The sequence below is a fragment of the Synchiropus splendidus genome, chromosome 2 (assembly GCF_027744825.2).
Source record: "Synchiropus splendidus isolate RoL2022-P1 chromosome 2, RoL_Sspl_1.0, whole genome shotgun sequence".
Lineage (NCBI taxonomy): Eukaryota > Metazoa > Chordata > Actinopteri > Syngnathiformes > Callionymidae > Synchiropus > Synchiropus splendidus.
Genome location: NC_071335.1, coordinates 25469461 through 25493839, shown reverse-complemented (window position 1 = coordinate 25493839; position 24379 = coordinate 25469461). Strand labels below are relative to the sequence as shown.

The 24379-nt window shown below is 43.0% G+C and overlaps 2 protein-coding genes and 1 long non-coding RNA gene across 6 annotated transcripts in view; 2 read left to right on the top strand and 1 right to left on the bottom strand.

Moving 5' to 3' along the window:
• Positions 1 to 21475, bottom strand: part of LOC128753399 (uncharacterized) — a 39474-nt gene extending 17999 nt beyond the window's left edge. For all 3 annotated transcript variants that reach the window (XR_008413855.1, XR_008413857.1, XR_008413856.1), the window contains exons 1-3: positions 17383 to 21475; positions 15241 to 15343; positions 13069 to 13181 (exon numbers count right to left, since the gene is read on the bottom strand). This is a non-coding gene — a long non-coding RNA (uncharacterized LOC128753399). The remainder of the gene's footprint in view (positions 1 to 13068; positions 13182 to 15240; positions 15344 to 17382) is intronic.
• On the top strand, positions 11646 to 14734 carry sfrp2 (secreted frizzled-related protein 2). Its single transcript, XM_053855075.1, has 3 exons — positions 11646 to 12217; positions 12380 to 12460; positions 12881 to 14734. The coding sequence occupies exons 1-3, from the start codon at positions 11680 to 11682 to the stop codon at positions 13183 to 13185; spliced, it is 924 nt and encodes a 307-aa protein (XP_053711050.1). The 5' UTR covers positions 11646 to 11679; the 3' UTR covers positions 13186 to 14734.
• On the top strand, positions 17001 to 22378 carry tnip2 (TNFAIP3 interacting protein 2). 2 transcript variants are annotated; one of them, XM_053855074.1, is made up of 6 exons: positions 17001 to 17533; positions 19407 to 19700; positions 19771 to 19860; positions 20075 to 20338; positions 21241 to 21357; positions 21423 to 22378. In XM_053855074.1, the coding sequence occupies exons 1-6, from the start codon at positions 17234 to 17236 to the stop codon at positions 21693 to 21695; spliced, it is 1338 nt and encodes a 445-aa protein (XP_053711049.1). In that variant the 5' UTR covers positions 17001 to 17233; the 3' UTR covers positions 21696 to 22378. The 2 variants fall into 2 exon arrangements, with proteins under 2 accessions (XP_053711049.1, XP_053711048.1); XM_053855073.1 differs by having other exon boundaries at positions 17002 to 17533; positions 21420 to 22378.
• Positions 22379 to 24379: the final 2001 nt, after the last annotated feature.

The following is a 24379-nucleotide window of genomic DNA, read 5'->3' as shown; positions in this document are numbered from 1 at the left end:
ACGTCCAAATACAGATGTGAGCAATTCAGAGTTCTGGACTTGATCTGAATTTGGGGCATTATCGGCGTTTAAATTCGCCCCGGCTTCTCAAGGTTTTGGTAATTGATTTGAATAATTCCTGACAATTATTTGAGAGACGTTGGTGGAGGTCAAGGATCTGATGGAGCACGGATGTCGGGTTCTCTGAGGCAGAGGCAGAAAAAGCTAAAACATGAAAGTTTGGAGTGATACACACTTCCACAGAGGAAGTGCACACAGATGTTGGTGTCCATTTTTACCCTTATTCTGCTCACACAGTAGTTTGGGGTTTCTGATTCAAGGTAAGACCTCAATATCAAATCCAAGTCAAAACTGTGTTGCATTTATGTTACTTGAAATCTGGATCCTCTCAGTAAAAACCTGTAGCCTTCTAACAGAAAATACTGTGTATTCATAACACAGCATTGAGGGGTGGATGAGGTTTCATGAAACAGTGTCCTGATTCTCTGAGGCTACTGTTTGGACTTGAACAAGTAATTCACCTCTCATTATCTTTCAAACCAAGAGCGCCATCTAGTGGCCTCTGAAAGTCAGGACACTGTTTCATCAACCCTTCAATACTGTTTCATGATACAGCATCTACCCATCACTAGTAATAATGTATGCCGTCCTATAGCTGTCCACAGGAGCGCTAGACACGAGGGCTATGCAGAGGCAGGAATCTGGCTATATAATACGTACCCTGATACATGAATAACAATATAATTTATAGTGATACTGCGACTGAAACTTATCCGTGCATTGACATTTTCTTGCCTGCTGTACAATCTCTCCTCAATGGCATCGAAAGATCTCTATCACGATTCCAAATGTGTCAGAGGCTTCTAACCACTGGCCTATGACGCTTCTTGAAAAGCCTCACCTGCTGATACGGATTTTTGCTGATTCAGATTTTTATTTCTTTACTACAACTGACAGAATACACCTTCAAGATTAGAAACCTGTTTCTGTGAAAACTAACACGGATAGAGCCGTATCTAAAATATACAGTAGGTTTGGCACTAAATAAAACAACAAATAAAGAACAAACTAATATAACTCAAAATAAAGTGTCCCTGGTTTTATGGGTGGAACACATCGGCTTGTTCCAAAATTTCATACATAAAATTCGCCCTTGGAACAATGTGGGTGCCGGTGTCGGTAAAATTTCACATTTTCTCAGGGCAACATCTGATGACGTGTGACACGCTTATTTACTATACAATAAATCTGTTGCAACTCACTGTTCATTGAACTGTCCTTGCGGTAAGACACTGCTGAAGGGGGAAGCTTGCTGCCGCCTAGTGGCCAGACACCGTAATACCACTAAAAAACACTAACATATCCACTGTTATTAGATATGTTGCGGGCATGAAATGTTAATGGACAAACAAGCCCATGCTGATCTAATGTCATGCTAACCGCAACCGCAGAATGTAAAACAAACTGTAGCCTTAACTGATACACACGCAGATGAGACGGGAAGAATTGTATGCGTTTCTTTAATTTTACCGTGACAAGTGGAGTTTGAAATCCGGCAAACAACCCGATCCATAAGATGCCACACGCAGATATCAGCCCTCTCTTCAAACCTCTCAGTGTGTTTACTGTAGGAAAAGAGGAGACATAAATCGCCGGCAGGCCCTTTGACTCCAGACAATCAACATATGCATATGCTGTGAGTTTTCTCATCCTGTGCTGCTGAGAGATTATATAAACATCTCCACTCAAGGATCAGGCGTCGCGCTTCATTTACAAACTGGAAACGCTCCAAGGTTTCTTGTGTTGTCTGCGTGCGAGTGTGCGTCTTTCGCACGAGAACAAAAGGAGATCGGATGACAGCTATATTAACAAGCAGTCCATATTAATGACGGGGCATTTTCGGAATAGACGCCTATTATCCCCACGACGGGGATCGCAATTGGGTTTTTAAGGACTGCTGTGTGTGGTGACCAAGGTTTGCCTCAGCTCTTATCGAAACCATGTGGAAGAGACTTTTCTGAGCTCTTCACATGTTTGACAAGTGTGTGTGGGACGATGTATGCCAGAGTGGGCTGCTGTGTCTGCTCCTGATGGAAATTAATACAGACATGATGTGGGAAAGCCGAGCTGAGCTGGAAACAAGGTTTTGAAGTCAGATGGAAACACGCTGAAGCTCTAGCAGCTGGCTGACTCCCCTCCAAAACTCTTATCATGAGCGCGGTGTTTTAAGATCCTTTGTTGTCACTGCTGTTGTCGACAAATAGACCATTGTTTGTTGAAAATGTTGAAAAGAAGTTCACTCTTTTTTAAGCGATAGAGCCATCTGTTTTTGGATTCAAAGCAGTTTGATATTTTAGACTGGGATTCAAGGACATTTTTTACTGGATTCTTAAGCACCCGAGAGAGGAATCGAAGGCCGCACGTGACTTTTCCGATCCAAACTAGAATTTTGTGAGCAGACTGGTGACCATCCGATTTTCATTTGTGGAAATAAAGGTTCACTCCTGTTGCCAGTATTGTGCACAATAGCCAAAGCTCATTACAGTAAATGAGTCCCAAAGATTTGTGTAGGCTCAACTTGCATTTCAGAACAAGCGGTACTTAGCCATTAGGTACTTTTGTGGTGACTGTGGAGATGGGCCTGAGACATCATCGTTTTCAAAATTCTGTCAACTCCGGTTTCAGGTTCGACAAAGCTGCACTCACTGAAAAGGCCTGTTACATGTGACGGATCCAATCTGGCACCATCTGGTTATGGCATGTGTTCTGGGACATATTTGGGCAGATGCAGTACCTCTCGTATGGTGTGCGCCGGTATATAAGGGGCACCCATCTGTAAGCCATGGCTGCAGTAGCGTAGTGCATGCTGTAGAAAGGCAGTGATTCCAGGGTACCACTTCTGCACTAGTTTTGAAAATGATCTCCACAACCACAGCCAGTCACCGAGAGCACCGTATCAGCAGCAGCTGAGACCAGCTGTGGAGGCGGAGCTCGGGACGTGTGGGCAAAAACAGTGTATACAGTGCTTAAAATGTAACTAAAAGGCCAGTGACTTCATTGGTATGATGTGACAAGGCGGTATGAAGCTTGTTTGCTTGTATGAATCACTCTGCGTCATACAAGTTGCAGGGTTGCAACTGTTGTTTAATAACGGCATGCCTGCATACGCCAATCCGGGGCAGGAAGACATCTTATTTATAGTTATAGAAAATAGAAGTTTCACCCTTTTCCGGGGGCCTGTGTCCGTCTCTAACCCTGCACCTTTCCGAAGAAGCACTGACGAAAGGCATATCTGACCCGCAAATATCACCATCTCCGTTTTGAGGTTGACAAGAGCAAAGACTGAGGTATGCCAGCAGAAGTCAAAAGAGAAAGAATGCCCAATGGAGAATGTCTACTTTAGTGACAAAAATTCACTTCGGAATTATTTTGTTCTGAACCAACAACAGTGACGCAAGGTTACGATGAAAAGCAAGCTAAAGAAACAAATGGGTAAAAGGTGAAAGATCCTCTTCAACTGCTATATCATGACAAAAATACAGAATGTTTCTTCCTCAAAGGATGTTTGACGTTTGCACCCAGAACTTTTTAATTCTCATTTAATTCTTTTTAAAACTCATTCTAATTTAACAAAAGTCTATTCTAATCTTTGCCTCTATTGGACAAGGGTGAAGAAAGTTGAGTCTCATTTTGGCACACAAAAGAAATGAGTATTTTTGAGGTCATTATTGGGTCACTGTTATTTGAAATGGATGCAAGACTTTAAAACATAGAAAACAAAGGCATGCACACACAGGCCTGAAGTCTCTTGAACATTAACAGTTGAAGGACGGAGTCTGGTTGATGGAGGGCAGAAGAAAGGGGTCAAACAAGCTTTGGATGGATGAAGGAGCCTCAAGCATCACATTTGGGTCCAATCAAACAGTGATGTTTTTGGCCACAATATATAAACCAGATGGACTTAAAGCCAGAGGAGTACAATACTTGTGTGTATGAAAAAGTGATTTTGAGGAGTTCATTGGAGTTTCTTTGACTTTTTCCAATGTCTATTTGTATTATTTGCATTACCTATGACCTTGTGTGTAACATGAGGCTCGGTCGATGAATGTGATCCGTATAGTCCGCAACCCACGGATTTGACATTTGACCCCTATGGGGAGCAGCAGGGGGTGTCTTCAGCTCAGGGGAGCCACAGGGTGAAACCATTAGGGCAGGTGCTCACCACCGGGGCCTCTGGTCTTAGTTTAAGGGGGCCAGATTTTGGTGTGATGGATGGGTATGGCTGAGATGCCAACCCCCTCTGGGCCACTGTCCACAACAGGGGGGCACCATCTGGGAGCTGGGAGATTTACGTCCTAAACTCAGGTTCAAATGACTAACACAGCCGAGAGGAGGTGGCACCGACAGCTCCGTCCAAAAAGAGTCAATCCATTTCTGTCCATAGATTTCACAAGGCAAAAACATAAAAGGAGCTCATGCTTCCTCTTTATCGTTCAGTACAGACCTTCGGAAAAAAAAAACCTCTTGTCTAAGAAGAGAGGCGCTCTCTGTCCTAGCAGATCTCAGCTCTGGTTTCTGTTCGGGTTCAAAGCATCTCTGATACAACAGCTTGCTGAGAGTCAGGACAGACTATCATCAGAGGCTCCACGAAAACAATAGTACAAAGCAGGCTGCGCTGAAGGAAAATGCGGTGGGTCCAATTTAGCGCACATTAACGCAGAGTCGTGACAGCACAGTTTGTCAAGGCTTCTGCTGCTGGTTTTCTCCCAGAAAGCAATTTATTTAATCTTTATTCATTCGGGCTCACTGAGATGAAGGAATCCGTTTTTCAGAGCGCTGCCCAGAAAACAAACAACTCGAGAACTTTGAAGAACAACGAGACTGTTTTGTTCGGGGTGTCTGAGGGATGCATCGACATCCAGCTGTGTTCTCGTAAACACCAACAATGACACAGAATTATAAAGGGGCGAGGATAGTCGGGCTTCCTGCAAAAAATCCATTAGTTAAGTCTGGTTTTATGTTGAGGTTAAATTGTGTGAGAATGGAAGAAAGTGCTCCTTGATGTTTGTGACAGAAGAGCAGCTGAAAATCTGTTTGTATTCCAAATGTAGCCATCGTCGCAGGCCGAGCTATATTCGTGGGCTTCAGTGTAAAGTATCCAATTGTCCTTCTTCACCTCACAATGGACAGAGTCAAAGAGATGTTGCTGCTATTCAAATTCCTTTTAGCAAACTATACATAACAAAAAAACTTAGGCAGGTCACATGAATTTACTTGGCGGGCTAGATTTGGCCCCTAGGCCTCGGGTTTAATAACTTAAGACTTAGCCTCACCCACACACACCACTAGGGGCTTGTTGTTTCTGTGCTGTAGCTTGGCCACATGGGAGAAGAAGCAGGCCAATCTGGAGCCTCATCAGTGGGGGCTAGTGAATACGACGGCGGGAATACGCCTCATTTTTGTGGTTCAAGATCAGGAGGTTATGATGTTGTTCATGAAGTGTTGGACGACTTCATCGACATCATTCAGTCAACTGTAATAAATACTATCGTACTTCATTCTGTCCCGATGGAAATGTGCTGTTCATTCATGCGTCCACGTTTTCATCCAAACACTGAGTCTAAATACGTCATACACCAGGATCAAAGTCAGGCTGTGACATCTTGACTGCATCAATTCACCCGGGGTTTTGCCGTGGACGATGCCAAGGTTCTTTTTTCAAACTTGTAGGAAAGAGGCTATGAAGTAAACACGGGAGGTAAATTGACCAGTGAAACCTCCTTGGCCCGATAGGAACACGAGATGGGCCAGTGAACCAAATGGGGCTGTGGACACGTACGTGTTTGTTGCAATGAAAGTGTTTGAGACTATGACACCTGACATCTTGTGTGGAGCTCAGTGTAATCCACTATGGGGACAGATGGCACTGAGGAAGAGACAGGGGGCAGAGCTGGAGGTAGCAGAGATGAAGATGCTGAGGTTCTCTCTGGGAGTGAGCAGGATGAAGAGGAGAGAGGAGATTGGTGGAGGTGGTGAAGGAGGACATGAGGTTTGTAGGTTTGAGAGAAGTGGAAGCAGAGGACAGGGGGAGATGGAGGAGGATGATCTGCTGTGTCGACCCCTGAAGGGAGAAGCCAAAAGAAAAGAAGAAGAAAAGAAGAAGAAGATTGTCAACTAGTCGTTGTAGCCCTAGTCAAAAGCTGATCAGTGAAACAAGACTTTATAGTGGGTCAGTGGCAACACATCGGACTGTCATCCATTGATCCTTAGATTCAAATTCTGTTTTCACACACTACTGTTTAGACAAAGTTCAGACAAAGATATACAATGATACGTTACACATTGACAGCAGAAGATAGAGCTGTGAGCAGGTATTGGGAGCAGAACAATTTCATCTGGTGTCTGAGCCTTCAACAACTTAGGACTACTGTTTAATATAGAATTAAAAACAAGATGCAGCTTTAAGATAGGAAACGTGATGGGAAACTTTTGACAAACTTATGGTGCCGTATGACTGACGGGGTTGGAACACGTGCACATCAGTCTGAGATGATTTCACCTCTTACTCATGGAGTGCTAGTAAACAAACGTGACCGTACCAACTATAGGCTGGTTTCCAAGACGAGAAAAAAAAAAAAATTGGATACGCATATATATTTCGATAACACGCTCAAGTCAGTCAAGTTAAATCCAGATGCTCATTATAGGGTTTGGCAGTGGGATATTTTATTATTGTGTTCCTCTGGCACCAGAACAGAGGAACCAAGTAATTCTCATAACTTTGACGCCAAGTAACTTTGTCACTTCGCACTTCGAGTCTCGAGTGTGATCGCCAAACGAAAATGACCCGGGAGGATTGACGTAACATTGCTGGGAGAATATATCGGGTCTGATAACTCCTCGCACGACGACACGAAGGCAACCGTCAGGTTCGACGGCTGGGGCATCTAATTATGCCAAAGATAAGCCTGGTCATGTTTGCACTCTGGTCGTGTGGAAAAGTGGCTTGTGGTGAATTTCCTGGAGCGAATAGAACTGCTTCGGAGGAGGTCTGTTTGTTGGATGTTTGAGGTTGGAAAAGCCCTTGGCGTTCAAGGGGAGCCTCTATTTGGGACAGTTAATGTGAAACCATGGTTTTTAATGCGTGCACAAGGATGTGTCTCTTGAATGAGCTCTGGATAACTCAGGGTATTTTCCTCCTCCTCTTCCTCTCAGCAGGACACCTCAACTTTAACACAAGATGCCTTGGGCCTGCTCCATCTGCCAGACAAACGCGCACACACCCAGGTTAGCTACTGCAACTCTCATCTAACATGCTTATGGATAATGAGGAGATGTAAAACAGGATTACAACACGCAGGATTTTTTCAGGATTCTCAGTAGGGGAATTCAGATCATGGGGATTTAATGACAGTCCTCTGGTACGAAAGCAAGAGGGAAGTAATGGCGTAATATGGCGTGATGGTGGGTCTATTAGCTAAACGGATGTTGGTCGTTCGCACTCTTATAAAACAATTACTTTTTCTTCGGGTCGAGTTTGCGGTTGTTTAACATCAACAATTCAATGAGTCAGCCGGGAGAGAGGAGTTGGGCAGACTGTCCACACTTGGAAACTATAGCTGCAGCGATAATCTTTCAGATTTAAAACTGCATATAAATGACATTTACATGTGCTCGACGACAAGTAAAGATGAAGAGGTTCGATAAGCCCCAGAACACATCTACTTTTGGCAAGATCCTGTCAGCTGAATGCCACAACGTTTTGCAGTTAACGTTAATATGAAGAAGAAAAAAAAATCATTCTATGAAAGAAAGTTGTATCCTTTAAAACCTTAGAATGAGAAACTACTGCTCCTGTGTTTCTAAATTCCAACTGACCACGACTGTCACAGCAAGCACTGGACAGTATGAGAACACCAGATACAAAAATGTTTACAAGGCTATTTAAAGACTTCCAATCATCACAGTGAACAGAAAGTTAAAGCGCAACATTTCCCTTCCTAAGAGGAATGTGTGAAGCTGTTGAGGGGCTGAACCTCAGGGGGCCCTGCTCCATATGGGATGGAGATCAGGTATAGGTCATTCAGAAAACACACCGACGACAGCGGGCCAGCCTCTACTTTGTTCTACGTTGTTAAAAATGCCCTGCAGCCATTCACAGTGTGCGCTTCCCAGCCTCGGTGTCGGTCAGGAGTCAAAGGGCATGGTCCTACAAAAGGCAATGCTTGTCTGGCTGGAGCATGGAAATTCAGGATGTCCCACAGGGCCTTCTTATCACCCATTAACCGGCTAGTTTATCGTTAACCAACAAGCCTTTTCACGTCTCCGCGCCCTAAAATACTGACTGGCGACTTCTTCCGCTCAGACCGTTTCAGTTTCAATGTCTTTTTTAAAGGTCTCAAAACACTGGTGTGTTAAAAGTTGGAATAATAAAATTGTTTTGAGGTCAATAGCTTCTTAACTTGATGGAGCTAACAGCATTACAGCCACTCTGTTTTTGTTTTGTTAAATCTGTTACCAGTGACAAAATGATCCAATGAACCACTGGTTTCTGACAAACGAGGAATTAGCATTTAGATTTAAAACCGAACCATGTAAGTTCCCTCACTCTTCTCCAGGCTGTGGACCAGTGAACTGGTTCAACAGTCTAAAAACAAGATGGCAATGCTCCCAAAAATCAACCTTCTGATCAATGTTTCATCTGTAAGCATCAACAGATGGATAAACGGGGGAAGATCAAATAAAGCGGCTCTCCGGAAGACACGTCCTCCGTGGTTTCTGATTTGTGTAAATTAATAGTCCTAGACAACCACAGACGGTTCTTATTACGCGTCGGACTTTGTAGTCATGTAGTCATTGTTAATTTTTATCCTTGGTTCTGGTCCTTTCAAGTGATCTGCTCACAATAATAACAGCAAAATACAGCGGACGTCCGATTTTAAATATGATCTTCATAATGGCCGTCCTGAATGCCTTTAAAATCCTTGCACACAGAGAGGGGTCCTCATTAACATTCAATAAATCGATTCCTTCAGCATTTCCACTGGCATTCTTATGAGCCTGCACCACATAAACTCAATTCATTCTGACAGTCATCTATGTTGGGCCTTTTTATTTTAAGGTCTCAGTCGGGGTGGGGGCTGGCGGGGGCACTTACGAGGGATGGAAATGGTGCAGTGGGCCGAGCAAGCTGTGTCTCATTTCTGCACAGGGTGGTAATGAAAACCCGCTGGGATTCCGTCAAGCACACGAGTGGGATCAGTTTACATCTTTCCCCGACTCTTAAACCTTAACTCTGTCTATTGTTGACAGAAAGTGCATTGTGTTGCAAGGGGCTCTTTCCTCTCAGATCTTTGGGCTAATGAAGCCAGGATGCCTCACTTTGAGTCGTTCAACCACAACTTTTCTTTCTTTTTGTTTTGTGCGATTCCTCTGTGAGTACTCCGAAAGCCTGTCAACATATCATCCAGTTTAGTCCCCGGATAAAGGTCAGCTTTTGACCCACCGCACCACAGGTATAGCTCAACTGACCTACAGGTTTGCTTACTGACCGCTGAGTTAAAGGGACTCCAGTTGCAGGTTAATACGGTCTGCAGCACTTAAATGCTCATTCAAGGATGGTTGTCGAGGCGAAGTTTGACAAGGAACATGATCTGTTTGGTCTTCTTCTGCAGTCAATATGATACTCATGTTGACAATGGGATAGGAGTTAGCACATTTCTACTGATCGTCATCTGTGACTGGACCTTTTTTTATTTGTCCAAATGTTTCCCGATGAAAAAATTGAATGCAAACTGCTATTTTGTTTTGAAAAGAAAAATTCATTAACAGTGACATGAACCAATTAGACATGCATTTAAAGATCAAAAAAATGTTTCATTATTTCAATTTTTTACAACATTAAAGCTAAGAATTTTAAGAAAACTTTATAAGACCCTGAGGAAGTAAGAGAATTACAGAAAGTTCAGTTGGGCCTCTTAAAAAAGGGACAGACAATGTGCGAATGAAATGGTTTCCAAACCAGAAGAAAACTGTTCACCACTTTACATAAATGTCCACCACGACTCATGAAGATTCGCGGATGTTCTGCTGGTCTGAACCCTTATAAGGACATTTTTATTTTGGTCTATGGAGGAGACATTTCGAGCATACAGAATGTAATATCTGTCTGTGTTTTCCTTACGGATTCACACATGCCCAAAGAGGAGACAAAAATGGGCTATACTCAGTACTCAAGTTGGGGGCTGTTGTTCCCCCAAAACAGAAAAAAAAAAAAGATCCAAATCATGCTGTGTACAACTCCCATCCCGCTTCCATCGCTAGCCTTTATACAGTATATGTTGGACACGCTGGCGAAAACAGCGTATTTTGAGCCCTTTAAGGTGAATAAAACGCTTGTGATTCATTGGTTTGATGTGTCGAGACTCAATATTTTGGCAGCATGACGTTCTTTAGCCTGTAAAAATCCATTTATTAGCTGCGTCCTTGTATAAGCCACCGTATTTAGACTGAGAGAAAACAGTAGCGGCTAATAGTCAGGAAATAACAGTACTAGAAAAGCACTCAGAGAGGTCAGAGCTCTGCCGTCTCGGCATTAGTACTGTATTTCAGAATTAAACCACAAAACACTGTGTACTGTTGTCACAACATTGAGATATCATGATTCATTTGTATCGTGACTCCGGTATCGACAATTGTATTGTAGATTGGACAACAGGTGGCAGTAGCATTTCAGAACTCAAAAACAGAGACACATTTTTCAACGGTTTTGTGAATTAAGATTCCAAAACACAGCCAAAATTAAATTGTGTGCTCTGTGTCACGTGTTGATTTGTCTTTTCATCTGGAGGTAAACATACAGTATCACCTCCAAAAGCACATTATATTACATAGAACCAAAACCAGTTGTAGCAGCATTGATCGCTCCATGCTATTTAATCTATTTACTGGTCATAATTCCTGGAGCTCTTCTGACTGTTCCGTGAGAGAACACAAAATCATAACGGGATAGACTGAAGTGAATGAAGTCAGCCAGGTTAAGAGAAGAAACGTCACAACAGTAGCAGTTGTTTCTAAAATAAACATCGTAATCGAACAGGCCCGGGAGGACGCAGACTGCAGCTGACGGGGGTCCGACAGGAGCCAGAGCACAAGTCAGATTTGGGTTTCCCCCCTGGGGCTCGCTGTTCCTGACTCCAACAAAGAGGCAAACAATATTTCACCCTGTCGCACGCACCTACAGGCCTGGCCTGAGGATTTCCACACCATACTGCTAATGACGGAAAATGAACGCCTCGCTGAACACGGATAAAAACCACCACTGACACTTGGTGGCTATTTACAGCCCAGGTTCTAAAAAAAACAGCATCACTCAGGAGGAATTTCTGTTGATTAGTGTGTAATGAAGGAGAACCTGCCACTTTTTGTTATGATTTCCGCGGCAGAGATTCAGTCGAGGAGGGGTAATTGTTAAGAAAACGACTGGTGGCTGAAAAGTTTGGGGCTAAAATAAGAAATCAGAAGAGAAACAAGTGAGAATTCAGGGTCACCGGGGTGATGAATGGAGAATGGATCCTTACACACACGCACACACACAGAAAAGTGACTCCTCCCAGACAAGGCTGGAAGAAAACCTCCTGGTTAACGGGAGCACACACAGAACTCCATCCACCCTGACAGATGCTCCGCTCGCCTCACTCCCACTCATCTTCCAAAATGAGGAGCCTCGTCTCAACCCTGACGGTGATCTGGGTGTCTCTCTGGCCTTGCGTGAATGCCATCCATGGACTCTACAACTTCGGCCAGCACGATCTATTCTACAAAAAGAACAACTGCAAGCCCATTCCCGAAAACCTCCTCCTGTGCCACGATATCGAGTACACAGAGATGCGCCTTCCCAACCTGCTGGGTCACGAGACCATGAATGAGGTTCTGCAGCAAGCCTCATCCTGGATCCCCCTGATTCAGAAGCAGTGTCACCCCGACACGAGGAAGTTCCTCTGCTCCCTTTTCGCTCCTGTTTGCCTGGACGACTTGGACGAGCCCATCCAGCCGTGCAGGTCTCTGTGCGAGAGCGTGAAAGAGGGCTGCGAGCCAGTGATGACGGCGTTTGGCTTCCCGTGGCCTAAGATGCTGGACTGTGAGCGGTTCCCACTGGACAATGACTTGTGCATACCCCCTGCTGGGCTGGACAACTTTGTGCCAGTCACCAAAGAAGGTAGGTCTCTGACCATTAAACCAGATTCGGATGATAAATCACATACACTATTTTTGATTGTCACATTATTTGCTTGAGCTGCAGTTAAGTACGTGTTTTTATGTGTTTCACACATGTGACTGGAACTAAACCTCACTGCATTTCTCCTTGATTGGTCCTCAGTGCCCAGAGTGTGCGACGCTTGCAAGGAAACTGATGAAAACGACAACGAGATTGTTGACAACTTGTGCAAAAATGACTTTGGTGAGTTCACTTTACGACACTGCTCAGTGAATTGAGGCATAATTATGACTTGATAATTAAATGATATTCTTTCATTACCAAAAAGATTTCATTACATGTCCTATTCTGTGTATCAAAAAGAATAGTTTTCTATTGTTATTTTATTCACATTTTATTCAATATCAACCTTTCAGTGTCAAATTCTATATCTGTCTAACCTCATCCTTAATCTTCATAATTTTAATTTGGTTTTATTTGCATGAGTAACATTTACTTTTGAATCAGTATATATACATCAATAACAAAAATATTGTGTGTAATATTTTCAATATATTATTTAGGAATTAAATCATGACAGTGGTCAATTTCATACATTTACAAAACACTTTCTGAGGCTCTCATTATATCCATCTCATCCTAACTTTATGTCTTGGCCACAAGCTTTAAAAATCAAGGTCAAGGAGATCTCCTACATCAACGGAGACACCAAGATCATCCCTGAGACCAAGAGCAAAACCATCTACAAGCTGAACGGAGTGACCGATCGTGACCTCAAGAAGACAGTGCTGTGGTTGAAGGACAGCCTGCAGTGTATTTGTGAGGAGATGAACGACATCAATGCCGCCTACCTGGTCATGGGCCAGAAGATGGACGGTCACCTGGTCATCACGTCCCTGAAGCGTTGGCAGAAGGGACAGCGAGAGTTCAAGAGGATTTCCCGCAGCATCCGCAAGCTTCAGTGCTAGAATCAAATTAAAATGAGGTCCAGTGGAAGAATCTACATTACCCTTGTAGAAAACTGGTGAAGATGAAGACGTTTAATACCATTCAATCGTTTCAAAATGGAGAGGTTGAACTAGACAACTGAAACAAAAGCATTTTCCAGTGCACTTCTCTAACATTTCAACAATAGATACGTCTGACATGAATCTTTAACGCACTAGTTTTTATTGTTACTGAACTACAGCAAAATAGTATTTTTGTTAAAGACGTTGGACAACTTACTTTTAAATGTTCATAAGACACATAAAAATGAAAACATCACCAAAACATCGAAGTCCAAATGTGTATACTGCGACATTTGTCACCTGAATAAAGTTAGTCCGCGATGAATACGTCAAAGACAGACGTGAGGCGTGTCCAAGTGGAGAACCAGGGAACTGCAGGCACGCGACTTTCCTATGAACATTTCAACTTCACCTTTTCAAAAAAACTACTTTCCTTCTTCATGCTATACAGAAAGACCTCAGGACGGTACCGTCAGGGTCAGAACTGTCGCTGTATCACCACTTTGCAAATAGCCACCTGAAGTCGATCTACGCAGGCGCATGAACCCACACTTTCCCAGTGACGTCACTACGGCAACTACGCAGTGACGTCTCCAGTTACTTTTGAAAGTTTAAAGCCCCTCGTTAATTCAGAATTTGACCATTTTTAGTGTAATCTCATGTTTTTAAGTTATTTTTCTATTCTTTAATGAATAGTTTGAGCAATACAGTCACGTCATTTCGAAGGTTAACATGTCAATTAGACGGATCAAGGGCAAAAGTTGAATAAACTCCTGATCATCATGAAATGATTTCACTTAATTTCACTCACTCAATACACAGAAAATTGTCTTGTCGATATCCTGAAGTTGCAATCTCCCTTCTTAAAAAACACTTTGTGGTGGTGTGAAGTCCATTAGGAATTAACAAAACAAAACAAAAAACCCTCTTGAAATCATGTTGACAATAAGACTCTACTTCAGATGCGACTCACCAACATGAAATTAGAGCTTCAGTTAAACCCAAAAATGGAGAACAAAGAGGAAGTAGTGCATCATATGTGTATACTAGTAACACAAACTCAATTGGAATCATGCTACAAATGTATTCATCATATTTGACACCATGTACGTGGTTCAGAAAACTGAGTTTAGTTTCTCAAAAGTGAGATAGCTGGCTATACTCTTCCTGTTGTTATTTCTGCGTGTTTGTGTTTGTTTACTACTCCAAGCGTTTGCTTGATGTCCTTGTATCCTGTTGAACTCACCTTTTGGCATTACTATATGATGACTTTGAATGACAGATAAATGTTGTAGTACGAATGTGCAATATAAAGTATTGAGGACGTGTGTTACTTTGTAAATATGAAACGCTCTCGTATATTCATGTTCAATTAAAGACATTCTCACTTGCTCAGCTCAGCTCTGCCTGTACGTAACTCGCGAAGCTTTATGAACCAGAAGCGGCATTTCAGAGCTCAGCAGGTGGCGCTATCATATAGAAATGACATTGAGGTTACATTAAAATTGTTCAATTCCAAAAAGATCAAAGTCTCACTTCTTCATGAGGGAATGAGGCTTCGTGAAGCACCGTCAGACCATCACGTGGTGTAAGGTGAAAACATTGATACAATAGCGACCCCTGTTGGTCGTCAGGATGGAAGCCAAACAGAACTGCGTTGCAGATGCAGAGCAGATGCGTCACACTGGCAAATATATGACATGATCTAAAAAGAACACTCCTGTCACATGCTAAAACACATTTCTATGGTTTTGATTCGGACGAAAGGATAACTGATTTCACGCGTGTTTTTATTGGAATTTAAACACTGTATTTACTGTAACACTCGCAGGTTTTTGCCACGGCGGTGAAAGTGAAACGGCTTCTCACCTTGACTCATATGCGCCACCCGTAGCCCATGTGACCAGTCATTTCTGCACCGTCATGTGACATGTTGGAAGGTGCGACTACCTGGGACTTCCCACACACACACACACACACATACACACACTCAAAGAACTGGTTCAAACTCACTGCTGTGGCGTCCGGGTTTATTTTCACTTCAGACGACCACAGAGGAGCTGCTTCTGCTGCTGCCTCAATCGAGCATCACCTGAGGATTTTTATGGACTGACGACTGAAATTAAAAATAGATAGACATGAGAGGTATCATCATAAATCTTGTATTAGAAAATGAAGTTGACCGTCTTCATGTTTAGAACAAGTACAACAAGATTAGATCATGAGTGATGGTTACATTTCTCAATAGTCACATGAGAAAAAGTAGAAAATGATCTATAATATAACAATGGTTTATTCTTGTCTCGTTCACTTCTGTTTGTGTCCAAATTTCACATTTAATTATTGGTTAAAACGCTGAATCGATGAAGCAAAAAAAATAGTGTTCTCATCTTATGTCACTGAACCACAGGCAGACGCATGGCCGCTAACACCTCTCCAGAAGTGTTTTGTCTGTGTTTGACCTACATTGAAACACGTAGTATCTTTGTGCTGAAATCAAACAGCATTCATGAGAAAGCTAAATGATTCATTAAGATGAGCTATTTGGCTCAAAAGTACATGATTGCAAAATCTTGGACGCGCCGTACGTCTGTATTGACCCGGTTGAACTGTGTTGGTTCTGACTTGTTTTCTGGATCGCTGCCTTTAGAAGGAAACTTTATTTCAAGATAAAAAAAAAACATCTTGGTGTGTCTCAATGATTGAATGTAAAACGTCGCACTGTGGATCCAGGAAAACACCTGCATTTAACGTAAAACCGTGTCGATTCCGTACTCGGTTAATCAACACCCTTGAGTCGGAGTAGCGGTTCCAAAATTTCTACAGGCAGAAATACCCCAAGACACTTCCTTTGTCTTTGTCCAGTAATGAATGGTACATTACAGTCACATGATGTAATCATTACTGCACAGAGCAGGGTGAATAAGTGAAGAGTCATAGTTCCTGGATGACAAGTGCCGTCGGAGGAGGCTGCTCAAACTAACAAAAATGGTACCAGACTCATTTTCTAGAAGTGGTAGGAGTATGTGTCGGTCAAAAACATTCACCCGGTGGGGGAGAGGTCTCCATGGACATTGATGTTTGTTGATGACTGGGTGATTTAAGAAAAGCGGAGGTGGAGGAATGAAAGTCGGTTGAATACATGTAGGAGGCTGGAGGACGAGTGTCATCTTGACTTTTTATGAGACACAGTCATTCAGAATCGGAATCGGAATAGAATTTATTGCCATGGTCAGTGGGGGTTCCACCAACTAGGAAAGTGCTTCGAAATACAGTGCTGTTAATAAAATAATAATAATAATAATAATAATAATAATAATAATAATAATAATAAAATAACATTTCAAACCACGCCTGGCCATACACTTCGTTGTGTATTATGATGAATTGTATGTAGTACAGCGAGTGCAATAGCATGGATCAATACATATAAGCTGTTATCGGTTGACCATTGAATGCAGAAATATACACCAATTCACCCAAACATAAATACTTGTGATGGATATAGGAATAACCGTCAGACGTGTTTTCATTCACGGTATACATTTGCGCAACCACGTTGCCGTGAATGTACCTCTTTTATGGACGACCAACTTCTTTATGCGTTCAAAAACGTATGAAATATGCAACGCATTCTATCTGAAACCACGCCGGTTCAAAGGCGAAGCTCCAGTTTACTACTTCCGTGAACGCAGCGCCCGCCGTCTGTTCTGACGGCTCACATGAAACAACTCCGCCGTGAATCAAACCTGTGGCGTAAATAAACGCACCTCAGTAAATACAAAATGGGGCAATTGTGTAGGAATGCCGGGTTTGTTACTCATTTTGTTCGGTGAGTGTGTGAGAAAGACTGGGCTCAGTTTTAAAAAAAGTCCACGGGGAAGTTCCCGAGGAAATCCCCCAGCGCGGGGATATTATTCTCGCCAGTTTGATGCGCCACAAGTCTGCTGCACCTCCGAGGGCTCTCGATGCCGGACTACCTTCTGAGTAAAACAGGACTTGAACCATGGAAACAGTGAGCTCGAACGCGGATAAAAGCAGGAGCTACAGCACTTTGAACACCTTGTACCATGAGACCCGACAGGAGATGGAGCTGTTGAACAAACAGATGGTGCTGAAGGACAATATCATCTCCGAGCTGAAGACCAGACTCACCAGATTCGAGAGGACCCGGGTGATGGTGGGAGATAACGAGTCTGTGGTCGTCGGACCCTCCAAGTCCCTGCTGGAGAGTCTGTGTAAAGAAATCTGTAAGCTGAAACAGAAGAACAACGATGCTGAGTTGAAGGCGTCCAAACTGGCAGCGGTAAATTCACTACTATCAACCCAAACATTCCTGTGTGTCAGTGCGTGTGAAGGTGCAGGCGAGTCACTGTGCAGAGTATTTTATACCTTTCAAAAGGTTAGGTGGAAGGTTGAAGCTCAGAAATACAACACCTGATCTTGCTCGTGAATGACTGGAGTATCAGATAAATTGTTTCTTATGGACTGTAACAAAGACCTTGATCAATCCTCCCTCACCACCGACTGTGGATAAAAAGATGACAAGGTCAAGCAGCAGAAAAAGGGAGCTCATCCCCTCAGGGAGATCAGAATAGAGAGAGGTTGCAGGTGTCTTCCTCCTGGAGCTTTTGTTGGCATGTCAATTACGGGTACTTATTGGCATCATCTGTCAAACTATCTAACATGTTTCTATTCCTTAACAGAGCTTTGTTGGCAGAGAAAAATTAATTTGCAGTGAGGTAATGTTTAAGAAGAGGTGTGAAAATTGATAGTTCTATTTGTATATGTGATTGTACTTCTAAAAAGAAATTAAACTTAAATATTAAACATAAACATTCAGAAAATATGTGTACAAATAAAACACCATCAGAATATTTTTACGCACCTTAATTTTTGCTTTATTGTTTACTTATATTTGAAATGTCCTTCTCATATTTCATTAAAAACATTTATTATATTACTAAACTGTACTTTCTTATACTCTTATTATGTGAAATAATTCTGTTAAATGCTATTCTGTTTCTTCTGACGTCTAGCAACAAAAAGTATATGTCTCTCTAAAATATATTCAGATGTAAGTCTGATTTAAATATATTTTCATGCAACTGTTTATGCATGGAATTCAAAACATTCCGACGTACTCAAGAGGCACAATGTGACAAGAGTCACAGCGCCTTCAAGTGATCTCAGTTTTCACTGGCGTCCTGACAAGCTCTTGCTCTTTCAATAAATGTTGGCAACACCCTGGAATTGAGTTGTCAAACTCCCCTCCTCCCCCTCAGCTGAATGAAATCAACCCATGCCTCGCTCGAAGCCCAGAAGAAGAGACAGAAGACTGCGTTTCTATGGTGCGATGTTTAGCTCCGGCCGTCTATTGATTCAGGTATTTAGGCTAAAAAGATTTCTGCGAGCAACAAATTTCTCATTCAACTGGCCAACGTCCCGTTCTTGTTAGTCTCATTTGAAGCGCGAGCCACCTGCTAAATGATCCTCCTGGTGGACACATCCTCTGCTGACCATCACTAACTGAGCTTTCCTCGCGATGAATTCACAATTCCTTCTGTCGTGGTTAAAACTATCTTCAGTGAACAAGTAACTCAGCAACCTCATAATTTCCTCCAAGGCAGGTGTCAAAGTGAAGGGCAGGGGGCCAAATCCAGATCGTCAAATGAGGCCACGAGAGCTTTAAATAAACTGATACCGGTGGAAAGTGCACCAAAAACTAGAGTCAACCTGGGAATGTCTGATAAGATAAGGCTTGAAACAGATGGGAGGAAATTTGGTGCATGTTTGTGCTTCGAGGAGAAAATCGGCCGTCACTGTGTGATAAGGTGCTGTCTGATAATCTGGTATATAATCTGATATTTTATTCAGTTTGGCTTCATATTTCAGGCTCAAAGAATGCTATTCATAGACTCTTGGACAATTGTGTTTCTTCAAGTATCCTTCCTCGAAACCATATTTTTGTGTTTTGAACCGCTGAATAAGAAACCTCTGGGGATGCTCTTCTTCCTCAAGTGTTGGTCACTTGAGAAAATATGGTTTCTCGAAACCATATTTTTATGTTATGAACCGCTGACTAAGAAACCTCTGGATATGCTCTTCTTCATCAGGGGTTTTTAAAGTCACATCTCATTTAATGTCCCTAAGTGATGTGATTGGATCTTCTCCCACAGGAGATCCAGAGGTTGAATTCTCAGCTAAGAGCCAAAGATGCGGAGCTGGAGAGAATCCAGCATCAGCCGGACCACGAGAAAGACCGGGAGATCCAACAGCTTCGCTCGGCCCTGGAGGAGAGGGAGCGGCGGGACGCCACCCAAGCGGTCCTGTACTCGTCTCTGGCTGAGGAAGCCGACCAGCTCCGGGGTCAGCTGGCCGCCACGGTGAAGGTGTGCCAGGAGCTGCTGGCCAGGCTGGAGAAGGAGAAGACGGCAGCAGGAGGAGGAGGAGTGGAGCAGCAGGGAAAAGCGGTACGACACTCCCCCGAGGGGTATGAGCCGGCATGTGCTCATGTTGCAAGGTATCAAGTTTTGTTTGTAGTTCACAGAGTCATCGGAGAGGAGTGACGTCAACCTTCAGATCTCGCAGCTGGAGGAGGAGAACAGACAGTTGAAGCAGCGGGTCGCCTACGTGAGTTTACTCATACCTGTTACCGACTCTGGCGTGGAAAATGACGACCAGGAAATTAGAAAAATCAATTCTCTTGCTGCTGACGCACTTTCGTTTCAGTTTTTATCTGAACTAGAAAATAGAATTTTTAAATGTTTATCTCTTTTGTTGGGGTGAAGAACTTCTACTGTAAGTGTGACGGTAAATAATATTTTCCTATCTACCGCTGTTTCAGGTTCAAGGTCTGAACACTCAGTGGCAGAAGTACGACTCCAGCAGGGAGGACTACATCCAAGGTCTGTGTCAGAGGCTGAGGGAAACAGCCAGCCAGGGAATGGTGCCCGGGCTGGGGGGAGTCAGCGCCGGGCTGCTTCGCCATGAAATCTCCCGACTCAACGGCTTGCTGGAGGAGAAGGTGGTGGAGTGCGAGCGACTGGAGAGAGAAATGGAAGACGACAGGCGGCAGGACAGAGAGCGCATCCAGACGCTGGAGCAGCAGGTGGACCGGCTTTCCTACATTTGTACACTAACAGACATGTAACATTAGAATGGGGAACCAAAACACACACATTATTAACACATTAGTGGTGGGACTTTCACAATTTATTTACGATTAATTAATTTAATTTGACAGTTTGCCCTCCAGACAACAGGGAACCTTTGTAAGTGCAGGGGTTCCTGGGCCACTGATCCCACTGATGCACAAGACACGTGGCAGCTAGGATGAGAACAACAACAACAAACATGGAGGAATCCCTGAACAAAAGCAAACAAAAGCATCTGTTTTTGTTCAGAGATGTTTTTCACTACACAATGGCCAGGGTTTGCACTACTCTGAATGGACTTGACATTCTTATAACATTGAATTTCTTATACAAATATTTTCAAGACATTAAAAGAGCTTTAGTTTAAATAAGGTGATATAAAAACTTGAATATAGCCACCATCGTGGTTTATTGGGCTATTGTCAAACTGATGCAAAACAAACAATATTTTGCTGTTTAAATGTATGTATGGCTCCATCATTTGATTCAGTAATATGCCACATTCATTCAAATTGAAAAGTGTGGCTTCTTGTGACAAATATTCTGATACCATTAAACTGCGATTAATTGAGATTAATTAATCACAAATTCTCTAATTAATTATTTTTATTTTAAGCGAATCCCAGCCCTATATATTACACATTTATACACAACACGCCAAAATCACTACACTTGTCAAAATCACACTTCAAAACACATATTCTCACACAACCACCTCAGAAACAAACAAAGTTAGCAAACACACTACACAGTGGCAGACTACAGTAGCAAAACACACATACATTTAAAAAAAGGAAATATCCAGTTCGTTTTTTTGAATCACATTAATAGTCGTGTCCGTGTTTTGTGTCTACAGGTTCTGATCTACACCGAAGATTTTAAGTCAGAGCGTGCCGACAGGGAGCGAGCTCAGAGTCAGATCCAGGAGCTGAAAGAAAAAATACACCAGCTAAAGCAGCACGTCCACAAGCAGGTGAGGATCCATGACACCGCTTCCTGTTTTTTGACTCATTTACTAACAACGTGCGTGTGCAGCAGGCAGCTGCTTCTGAAAACCGCGAGGCGGCTCCTGTCTGTCGCGTGCACATTGGACACAGGATATCGTCCAGGCGACACCGGGAGTCGGCGGAGCGCATGCTCAAGACAAAATGTGAGATGCAGCAGCAGCTGCCTGCGGCTGCGTCGCAGAACTTGGCGCGAAGTGTCGATGTCGGTTTGTCCGAGCTTCAATGTCCACGCTGCCTGGCCATATTCAGTGATACGGACGCTGCAGAGTATCTCAACCACTGTGAGGAGTGCGCCAAACTATAACAGCCAACTGGACCGGCGGCCATCAGCACTACACTAAAGATTTTAAGGTTCCATTTCTGTATTTTCAAGGGTAACTAAGCAGCCTTCTTATGAATTTGTTCTGGAGTAAAAGCTACAACGAGGACATCAGAAAAACAACGCGTTCTGTTCAGGTGACGATAAATATATACCTCAACATGAAACTGAAAATCTTTTGCACTTTCTTAACATTCAGACACGAGTGAGATGTCTTTTATGCATAAGCTTTTTAAAAACTAGTTCTTGTGTGAAGCATGATGCATTGGCTTGCGAAAAATAAAAAAAGATACGTATTTATTTGTTTCCGGATTGGGGGGTGTGTCCCAACATATTTGAGAAGCAAAAATATTTTGAATTCGTATTGATTGTGATAAATTAAAAATATATTTTTCTAAGCAAAATAAAAATGACATCAACACAAACTTACCCAAGAGACAACACCTAACAAGTGAATGAAATATGCTTCATTAAGTTCTTATTGTGGTGCTTTATTTTAACGTGTATTATGGCTTATGTATAATATATAAATAATCACATATTTATTTTGAAAATGCTAAATATATTTTTCTTCTCCTAAATGACGAGGACTTTTTTTAAGTGGAAGACTCACTGACAGTTCTACTAAAGAAATGATACTGATTTGAAGTGTTTATTTTTGTAATAAAATATTGTTAACTGAACATGTGTTCTTATCTCATTGTTCTTATTCCCCAACTACACTGCCCAAATTCAGGAGATTTTTCGACTGCAGTTTCCTTGGGTCTAATTCAGCCTAAAACAATATAAAAGTATTGGTTGCGCTTGTAAGATGCTGCTCCAAGAAAGCTCCTCCAGCAGTAATGGGCTGATGAAGCTTCATGAAACTGTGTCATCAATCTCAGCACAGGCGGCGACGCTTGACATTTAAAAAGGCTGTGTGGTTTCATTGAAAAAGTTGAAACCTAAGACTTTAGAGCAGAGAGTGCCATCTAGTGAGCTCTGACCATGAGGACACTGTTTCATGAAGCTTCACCAACACAGCACTCACTACCATGTTTCTCTCAAACTCTCTTCCTTTGATCTCATATAGCTTATCCAACACACTAAAACCAACTGCCTGAACATTGCTGTACTCCAAGTACTCCCATCTGCTCTCCTCATCTCTCAACCAGTTTCTTTGCTTCCAACTTTTTCCTGATGCATGGGACATCATCGTACCATGAAGTTCCTTGCCATCCTTTTTCCTGACAATAAACCTCAACGTTTTCCATGCAGTTTCCTTCCTTCCTTCCTTCACCGTCTTCCTCTTCCAAGACACTAACCTCATTCGTCAAATCACTGACCTGTGCTTTGGCAACACTCTTCCCAGACACCACAGACCAACATGTGAGAAGAGACGTCAGAAAATAAAAGCATGGCGCAAAAGAAAAGGTCAATAGCCAGAAAAAGTCAGTAAATGTCAGTAAAAAATGCAGGTAGTAAGAAGAATACACTTGTCTGTTACACACAAACGGGCGCACACTTGTTTTAACTCAGCACCAGCGCAGCCTGGAGCGAAAACCACAGATAAAAGCCGAACTGTTGACGCGATTTCATTTGAGTGTATGCCTTAAGTGAGCATGTGTGTTGGTGGAAAGCCCCGTCCCTGCGTTGGCTGATTAACATGCCGTCCTGTGACAGATTCCCAGCTGTTCGGGGGCGAAAACAACACTGAGGAGCCTCGAGCTTGAGCTTCTATAACTCCATCAGCGGTTTGTGTTCGGAATGGAACTTGTGACCAAAAAAAAGTCGGCCTGAAATACCGCTCTGGCACAAACTGTACTTTTTACTGACTCAATGGTCATGAGTTAGCTAAACTACGACGGGGAAGTTGGACATCCCCGGCTGCTGAAGAGGAAGTAGGTCAGAGGAGAGGTGCCAGTGAATTACTCGTCAGTGTTGCGACAAGCTCGGTGTCTCTTCTTAATTTATGTCCCGTCCGAGCGAAAATGAAAACTTGATGTTTGGTTTTGCAACTTCATGACGTGGCACAGGCTTATCAAGACTGTGGACTTTGATCAGACATTCTTCGGCCCGTAGCCTCCTTTGTCGAGGACATGTTTGTCCTGCAAATATTCCACAAATCTCAAGATTTGGTCAGGTGTCTCCAGACAATGGGTGTGTGTTGACTATTGAGGATGAATTGGACACAACTAAAGTTCTGTGAGTATGTACAGGTTTCGCAATTGTTACGCCCTGCCACCAAGCAAGAGGCAGGCAGGCAGTAAATCTCTGTCATCGGCCAATGAGAAGTCGATACAAGGCTTGCACGCACTACCAAGCTTTCCAACCGTGGCAGTGGCCGGTGGGATGAATGTAATGTAGCCAACTTTGGGGGCCCTCAAGAACAGGCCAGCAACTCAGAAGCCATTACAATGAGATCAGCCGGCACAAAGGCTTTTATAGGGAACATAACTGGGCCTTGTCAAAGCTCGCCAGAGGGCGAGGCATGCACTCATGCAACAGAGAGGGGAACTTAAACAAGGAAGACGGTGCTCTGGCGGTCAAGCTTTCACTCCGAAGAACAGGGGTCACCAACCTTTTAGCAACCATGAGCTACTCCAGTCAGAGCCGAAGGGCTGCCATCGGTTACAGTACACACTTCTGAATTCATGATATATATATATATATCAAGGATGATATATGAT

Bases quoted from the DNA above. Each gene is read 5' to 3' on its own strand.
- tnip2 (XM_053855073.1), top strand. From the start codon at position 17,234: ATGGAAACAGTGAGCTCGAACGCGGATAAAAGCAGGAGCTACAGCACT. The intron at 17,534-19,406 runs GTAAATTCACTA...CTTCTCCCACAG, and splicing joins AGGCGTCCAAACTGGCAGCG to GAGATCCAGAGGTTGAATTC. The intron at 19,861-20,074 runs GTGAGTTTACTC...CCGCTGTTTCAG, and splicing joins TGAAGCAGCGGGTCGCCTAC to GTTCAAGGTCTGAACACTCA.
- sfrp2 (XM_053855075.1), top strand. From the start codon at position 11,680: ATGCTCCGCTCGCCTCACTCCCACTCATCTTCCAAAATGAGGAGCCTC. The intron at 12,218-12,379 runs GTAGGTCTCTGA...ATTGGTCCTCAG, and splicing joins TGTGCCAGTCACCAAAGAAG to TGCCCAGAGTGTGCGACGCT. The intron at 12,461-12,880 runs GTGAGTTCACTT...CTTGGCCACAAG, and splicing joins CTTGTGCAAAAATGACTTTG to CTTTAAAAATCAAGGTCAAG.